At 57.9% G+C, this 7,320-nt stretch overlaps 1 protein-coding gene across 1 annotated transcript in view; it reads left to right on the top strand.

Moving 5' to 3' along the window:
* Window positions 1-276: 276 nt before the first annotated feature.
* The window catches only part of MMD2 (monocyte to macrophage differentiation associated 2), a 21,942-nt gene continuing 14,898 nt past the window's right edge, over window positions 277-7,320 (top strand). The window contains exons 1-5 of the mRNA XM_011363879.1: window positions 277-435; window positions 1,144-1,181; window positions 5,178-5,259; window positions 5,806-5,966; window positions 6,608-6,682. Coding sequence (XP_011362181.1) covers window positions 277-435; window positions 1,144-1,181; window positions 5,178-5,259; window positions 5,806-5,966; window positions 6,608-6,682 — 515 coding nt within the window. The remainder of the gene's footprint in view (window positions 436-1,143; window positions 1,182-5,177; window positions 5,260-5,805; window positions 5,967-6,607; window positions 6,683-7,320) is intronic.

Here is a 7,320-nt window from a genome sequence, read left to right as displayed (position 1 = left end):
CCCGCCCCAGGCCGGAAGGAGAGGGAGAAGCCGCAGCTCTGTGGCTGGGCCTGGCTGCTCCACATTGAAGGAGGGACAGCAGCTGGGTGCGCTCAGGGAGGGAGGCCCAGGTGGTGGGGACAGGGGCAGATGAGGGGTCAGCAGGTTTGGGCTGTGTGTAGTGACCGCAGGGCAGTGGTCTGAAAGCGCCCCGCACCCCCAGACCCAGCCAGGCAGCACCCTTTCCCCCACTGCTCGCGAGCTCAGCGTGTGTGTGGAACCGGCATTCGGACCAGGATGCCCGCGTCGCCCGTGTTTGGGGACCTCCTCGCATCCTCTCTGGTCTCCGCCCCCACACCCGGGGGCAGCCGCTGTGCTGGCTGTGACGCGCGAAGCCCCCGCTGCTGGGTCTCGAAGTTCCTCTGTGCGCAATCCAGTCGCACGCGCCGTCATCCGGTGCTGTGTCTGGGCAGCGCCCGGACTTCGGGCGGCGGTCACCTTCCCTCATTCTCGCCGCCGTCGCCGTCTGGCGGTCACCTTCCCTCATTCTCGCCGCGGCCTGGATAGTCCACAGCTTATTCTCATTCTGCGGGAGTGGGCATCTGGGGCTTCCCAGAACTCCCTTGGGGACCAGCCCCTCCACTCCCCTCCCCCAACTCAGACGAGGCAGGTTCGAGAACGTCTCAGTAATTGATTTCAAAGGCAGACTTTCGTATTTAACGTGCGTTGCTTGACGAGATGTTTAAAAACATTACTAAAGTATAAGTGAACATTGCGGTCAATGAAGCAACACAGAAATAGAAAGAAAAAAATAATATTCCCCCCCTCTTCCCCCAGTCTCGCCTCTGGAGCGTCTTTCCGCTTTTCCGAGTCAGCTGACTGAACTTGTGTGGCCTTGGGCGAGCCACGTGTCCTGGCGGGGTTCACCCCTGCCTCAGGAGGCTGCTGGCTCCAGAAACTCGGAAGGGTTTAAAAGGCTGGACTGTCCCTAACTTGTCATCTCAAGGTGTAGATTTTCCAAGGTGAGAGGGACTGACAAAGTCAGGGTCCAGGGGGACGGGGTGTGGGCAGCCCTTGGCCGGGGCTGCGCTGACCACCGGCCGAGGAGGCGGTGACCTCAGGAGCTGGGGTAGAGCTCTGGCTCTCCCCTCCTTTTGCCTCCAGAAGGACGAGCTGTGCTCCACCCTGGAGAGGATGCCCAGGTACGTTATACTATAGTGTGAAAGACAGCTGGCAGGACCTTTCCCGTCAGAACCACGGACAGGGCCACCCAGGCCGGGCGGGCCCTGGAAAGCTTCCTAGTTTGTGGCTTCGCTTCACTGGATCCCTGGGTAGGATGATGGACACAGCCTCAGCCCCGGTCAGTGTGCGGCTTCGTCGTGAGGCTCAGAGAGGAGGAGGGCGGTGAACTCTCAAGCCAGGATAGCTTCCTGGTGCCTGCCCTGTGCCCACGGCAGGAGTTCCAAATCCGTCACCACACCGAGTCCTTTGCGATGCAGAGGTCCAGCAGCCTCCACCGCCCGATCGATCGACTTGGCGTGTGAGCCGAACCCCATTGGCTGCCCCCCGCTGAACCCGGTGCCTGTGGCAAACCACACCCAACCGTGTGGATGGACCACATTTTGCCGATTCATCCCTCTATTTCCCAGGCCATTCTTAATGTCCGACCAAGACTGAGGAACACTGGCCTAACCTCCTGTAGCCTCGTCTTCGAGTCGGAATAATAACATCTACTTTGCAAGGATGCCATGGGGTCTAAATGGGACGTCCATGTGAGGTTCCCGGAGGGGCCACGCGCCAATAAGAACAGTGCCTGGGCTCTCTGGGGAGTTCTCCAGGACTCGGTGGAAAGAATGCCCGCCCTTCGAGTGTTGGGTGTGTCGGGCACCCTTGTGTGGGCTGTTGAGTCCCATTATTTCATGGTAGCTGCAGGCTGGGTGAGAAGATCTCCCTCTCTGCAGAAGGAAGCCGCAGCCCAGAGACGTTACGCAATTTCCCGTCGGTCACACAGCAGCTAAGTGACCTTGCAAGGACTTTTCACCCAGCCGTGCCTTTCGCCAAAGCCCCTGCCCTTCCAGTTTTGGAGGGAATTCGCCCTTCTGTCCTTGTCTCTCTGCCACCATCTGGCTCCGGATCCTGGCTGAGTTTGGGAGCCCTCCACGTGGAGCCGCCCTCCCACCGCCATCAAATGCCGTGGCCACATGGTCATCTAAGAAGGAAAGGCTGGCCGCAGGCTGGGGCTTCTGTCCTCCTGGGAGAGGTAGAAAGGTCCATTGCTTCCTGTATTTTATCTGCTAATAATGTCAACTCATGTAGGAGACATTTCCCACAATCTCGAAGGCTGCTTATTGGACTGCCAGCTCTGTTCTAGAACATTCTAAATTTTATCCGTGGATTTCGGCTGTTCAAAATGACTCCATTGTGCCCTGGCTGGGGAATGGATAAGCAAGCGGTTATACGTCCACGCACTGGAGCATCCTAACAGCAAAGGGAAGAGAGCCACAACCCAGCACGGACGAATCTCGCACGCAGCGTGCCGAGCGGAAGAAGCCCGCACAGAGAAAAGCCAACAAAAACGAGAGAGTGGAAGGGTTGAGAATAATTGCCAAGATGAGTAATGTCACATTTAGGAAGGTCCATTTTCTTCTCGCATAAAACAAGTTTGTGTTCGATGCATTTCGAATAGAAAGTAAGAAACTACGGCATTCAAAACAGTCTCTTTTCACCTAAGAATGCGCTTGGACTTTATACAATAAATTCTCTTTAGACTTTGAAAAAAGGCTTAGGACGACTGTATAACTCCATTTTCTCTGTGACATTCTGGAAAAGGCAAAACCGTAGGGACAGAGAACAGGCTGGGGAGAGGGACGGGGACCAAGAGTACATTTTGGGGGAGACGATGGATCTGCTATTCATCGTGATCGTGGCGATGGTGACACGATTCTCTATAACTGCTTATAATAAAACTTAGAATAACACTGTATAGTAAAAAAAAGAATTGAAATTTTACTGTATGTAAATGAAAATAAAAATGAAAACGTAAATTAAACGGTCAATGCCCCGTCGTCTTAAAATGCCTGCCTAGAGGTTTACGAAGAAAAGACTTGGGCTACAAGGAGTTAAAGAGAAGCTCTTGGTTCTTGGGGGCGGTGGGAACTTGATTTCTTGGGCGTCTGCCCCTGGCGCCGGGCCCCGAATCCAGACCTCGCTTTCTCTCGCCGGCCTTTGTCTGTCCTGGACATTCAATAGCTGCCACTGCTCTGGCGAGAGACAAGGAGAGTTTTGTAGAGCCCAGAAATAAATGAATAACTGCCCATCCTGGGTCGCCATGGCAACCGTGACATCACCCTCGAGCCCCGCGTGGCTGGCACCATGGGTGGCTTAGGGTGTTCGTTAAAGGGGCAGAGGGAGAGAGGGCGGTCAGGCTGTGCCTGGCAGCCACGGAAGGTTCTGGTCGGAGCCTGGGTTCCCGCCCCAGAGAAGGAAGGGCCTTAGCTGCATCCCAGCCCAGCTGCAGGGGCGTAAATCGGCACAGCCCCCTCAGGGCGTTTTGGGGCAGAATCTGTCAAAATCAACCCTGAGTGTACCTATGTTGGTGTCTCTAGAGCTGTGGTAGCAAATGACCACACACGCTTGGTGGCTTAAAACAGCAGAAGTTTATCCTCTCGCAGTCTGGAGGCCGGAAGTCCAAGATGAAGGCGTGGGCAGGTCTGGCCGCGTCCACGGGCTCAGACTGACCGTCTGCTCTCTCCCGGCTTCTGGTGGCTGCCGGCAGTCTTTGGCGTCCCTCGGCTTGCGGACGTGTTACTCCGAGACCCGCCTTCGTCCTCACATGGCCTTCTTCCCTCTGTGTCTCCCTTCTTACAAGGACCCCAGTCGTACTGGAAAAGGGCCCCCTACACCCTGCAGTGTGACCTCATGTTCACACATTCCATATGCCGCAATGACTCTGGCGCCACACAAGGTCACGCGCTCAGGTTCTGGGAGTTCGGACTCCAACACAGGAATTTTTGGAGGGCACAGTCCACCCCACAACACTGTTTTTGTTGTCATTATGCATTATTTTAGAAGCCAGTCTTGGCCGTTGATGACTTCCTCCCGGGCCACCTGTGAAGAAGGCGGGCTGACGGGCTGGTTGTTCTGTGCTTCCTCGGGGTCTCCGCTTCTAGGGGAGGGTCCTCCATCCTGTCCATGACTGTAAGCCCAGCGTTTAATCTGCCTGTGCAGGGGGGCACAGATCCTACGGGAGCTGGCGTGCTGACGTCAGCACTCCCTCCGCACCCCGAGAGCACTGCCACCCCTCAGCACCTGGCAGGGGCCCACAGACATTCCCCGGAGGGTACAGAAAATGTCAGCTCCACTGTGTGCATGGACCCAACCCACAGAGGGTGCCCGGGGAGTGCTCCGCGCCCTGCTGCACCACGCCCTCGCTTCCCGTCGTCGAAGGTCTTTCTAGTAATAACTGGAACCTCGGGGGGAACGTTTTTGGTGCTTCCGAGGAGTTTCACCCCATCTGGCGGATGATGATTCTTGGCGAACTGCCCACCCGCCTGATTCTGAGCCAGCGTGGTCCACCCCGTTGGCCCAAGAGCCAGGCGTGTGCCGATCTCACCCACTCCCTGCCCAGCCGGGCTCACCCTCCTCGCCTGACTCAAACACCCCTGCACAGAGTCCCGAACCACCCGGAGGTGTCCCCTCCTCACCTCCAGACCAGCCCTGGTGATTGCACAGAGGGATGTGTGCCGTGTGAGCCTATAGATAGAAGGTTCAGGAACTTCCAACCTATGATGACGGTGACGATGAGGATGGGGGAAGGGGCGTCAGGGCACTCTTCGGCGGTGGGAGGTGAGCTCTGGCTTGTCCTGGGTGATGGTCATGTGTCTGTGTCCGAATGTAAAAGTTTGTCAAGCTGTACCCTTGGGGAGCTGCACTGTGTGTCAGGGATGCGTAAAGAAAATTAAAAACAGGAAATGGAGAGGATGCTGCACCCTGATATTTAGCAGAGTTCTGGGACAAACACCATGCTGGGGATGAGGCACAAAGTATCGGATAGTCCAAAACGATGTAATAGAGAGAAGGAGGAAGGGAGGGAGGCAGGGAGGCAGGGGGGACCCCTCCCTTCCACCTGTAGGGCTGAGGTCTTCGGGCCTCCTGGGATTCTGTGACCGAGTTTTCAGGACCGGTGCTCCTTGTTTCAGGTTCATGAACCACCGAGTCCCCGCCCACAAGAGGTACCAGCCCACAGAGTACGAACATGCCGCCAACTGTGCTACCCACGCTGTGAGTTGACTCCCGGGGGGCTGAGTGCTGAGAGAGGACCTTCCAGGTTGGGGTAGGGGGGGCAGTCTCTTCGTCCTTGGAGAGATTCAGCGTCCTGACCACAGGTCCCCAATGACCCCATTCCTCAAGTCCTGCGTGGCCCTCAGGGGAGCGAGCGGGATCTCGAGGGAAGGCCGCTGGGTACACGGGCCGAGGATGCCCCTCTGCCGTGGGGAGTTCCTAGCGCTCTCAGGGGAGATGATGGGTACACCACGGCTTGAGAGTGAGGGGTCTTCTGGGTAGAAATCCATTAAAATGAAAGAAAGTTGAGACTTTCGTCCTCAGTGGCACATGTCACAGTGCAGGTGCTCAGGAGCCTTGTGGCTCCCAAGCTGGACAGTGCAGGTTAGGACAGCCCGGCTGTGGCAGGCAGTTCTGTTGGGCCGGGCGGGTCTGGAGAAAAGGCAGGCCGGTGTGCGTGGAGGGGGCTCCTGGGCTCTGTACTGCCCTGGACCCCAGGCCAGAGGCCGGCCCTGGAGCACCTGTGTGTCCCCTCCCTGCTTCCAGCTCTGGATCATTCCCAGCATCCTTGGCAGCTCCAACCTCTACTTCCTGTCGGATGACGACTGGGAGACCATCTCGGCCTGGATCTACGGCCTCGGCCTCTGTGGGCTGTTCGTGGTGTCCACCGTGTTCCACACCATCTCCTGGAAGAAGAGCCACCTCAGGTACCTGCCCAGTCCACGGGAGGGGTGCGCGTTGGGCAGGGGACGGGATGGGGGCCCACTGTGGGCTGAGGGAGGCAGGATGTGGAGTTTGCCTCGGGGATGCCGGCTCACATCATGGAGCACTTCCCGTCTGGCCCTGGGCTAAGTGCTAACTCAATCCTCCCTCGCAGAGCCCCGTGACACCTGCCGACATCGTCCCTGTCTTCAGACGAGGGGACTGAGGGGAAGGGACTTGTCCAGGGTCACGGTCCCTGAGCGGGAGGGCTGGGATTCGAACCCAGGCCCCTGGCTCTGGAGCCTGGACCGAACTACAGTACCAGAACCCAGAGCACCTGCAGGGAGCATAGTTTAGTCATCTTGGCATGCTTTTTTAAGCCACCGAATTCTTTCATCATTTGAAAAGTCCGGTGTATACAATAGAAATGCAGAGGAGAGGAGAGGGGGTCCTCAGTGGACCCCCGAGGCGTCTCCATTCAACCCCAGGGTGGGCGGGAGGCAGATTTGAAAACCACTGCCCTGGCCCTCACCGCCGGGAGGCCTGGGGTGGTGTCTGGATGGAGGCGGGTGCGCCCCGTCCCGGGCCCTCCCCAGCTGTGGGAAAGCCCGGGGCTGCGGGGCCCTGACCCGCCCTCTACGCCCAGGATGGTGGAGCACTCGCTGCACATGTTCGACCGCATGGTGATCTACTTCTTCATAGCGGCCTCCTACGCGCCCTGGTGAGTACCGCGCCGGCGCCGGGAAGGGCCCGGCCGGCTCCCTCCCTCTCCCTCGTTCACGTGGCTTGTCCTGTGCGGCTGGCTAGCACGCTGCCGCCGACGGGCACGACACAGCGGGGTGAAAGACGCCCCCCGCCCATTCTCCCGCCCCGAAGCGACTGAGCAGCATCGCCCGTGTCCTTCCAGAGTCATTTTCCACGTGGGAGAGGACACGCGTGAGTGTGAACGCGTATCTGTGTGAGCTCTCTCTCTGCGGGTGTGAACGCGTATCTGTGTGAGCTCTCTCTCTGCGGGTGTGTACAGGCGCAAACTCGCGTGCTCACACCGTCTATTCAGAAGTGCATGTTCACGCGTCTACTTTCTCCCACGGTTCACGGTTCTCCCACTGCCGTGCGGGCGGCTTCCATTCTCACAGCAATGCGGGGGGAGATCTTCCCGCGTTTGCACGTCGATGAGACGCCGATGAAGTCCCGGTATTTTTTACAGCAGCGTGGTGTTCTCAGCCGCCCCGTGTCTAGGGATATTTATGACATTGGGACACTGCATTCCTTGGCTGTCATAAGTAACACCGCAGTGAATAGCCTGGTTTGTGTATCCTTTAGCTCACGCGTGTGTGGATCTGTGGGCTTGAATCTGAT

The sequence above is a fragment of the Pteropus vampyrus genome, unplaced genomic scaffold (assembly GCF_000151845.1).
Source record: "Pteropus vampyrus isolate Shadow unplaced genomic scaffold, Pvam_2.0 Scaffold90, whole genome shotgun sequence".
In the NCBI taxonomy this organism is placed as follows: Eukaryota; Metazoa; Chordata; class Mammalia; order Chiroptera; family Pteropodidae; genus Pteropus; species Pteropus vampyrus.
Note: the sequence above shows the minus strand (reverse complement) of the source record. Positions and strands in the feature narration are given on the sequence as shown.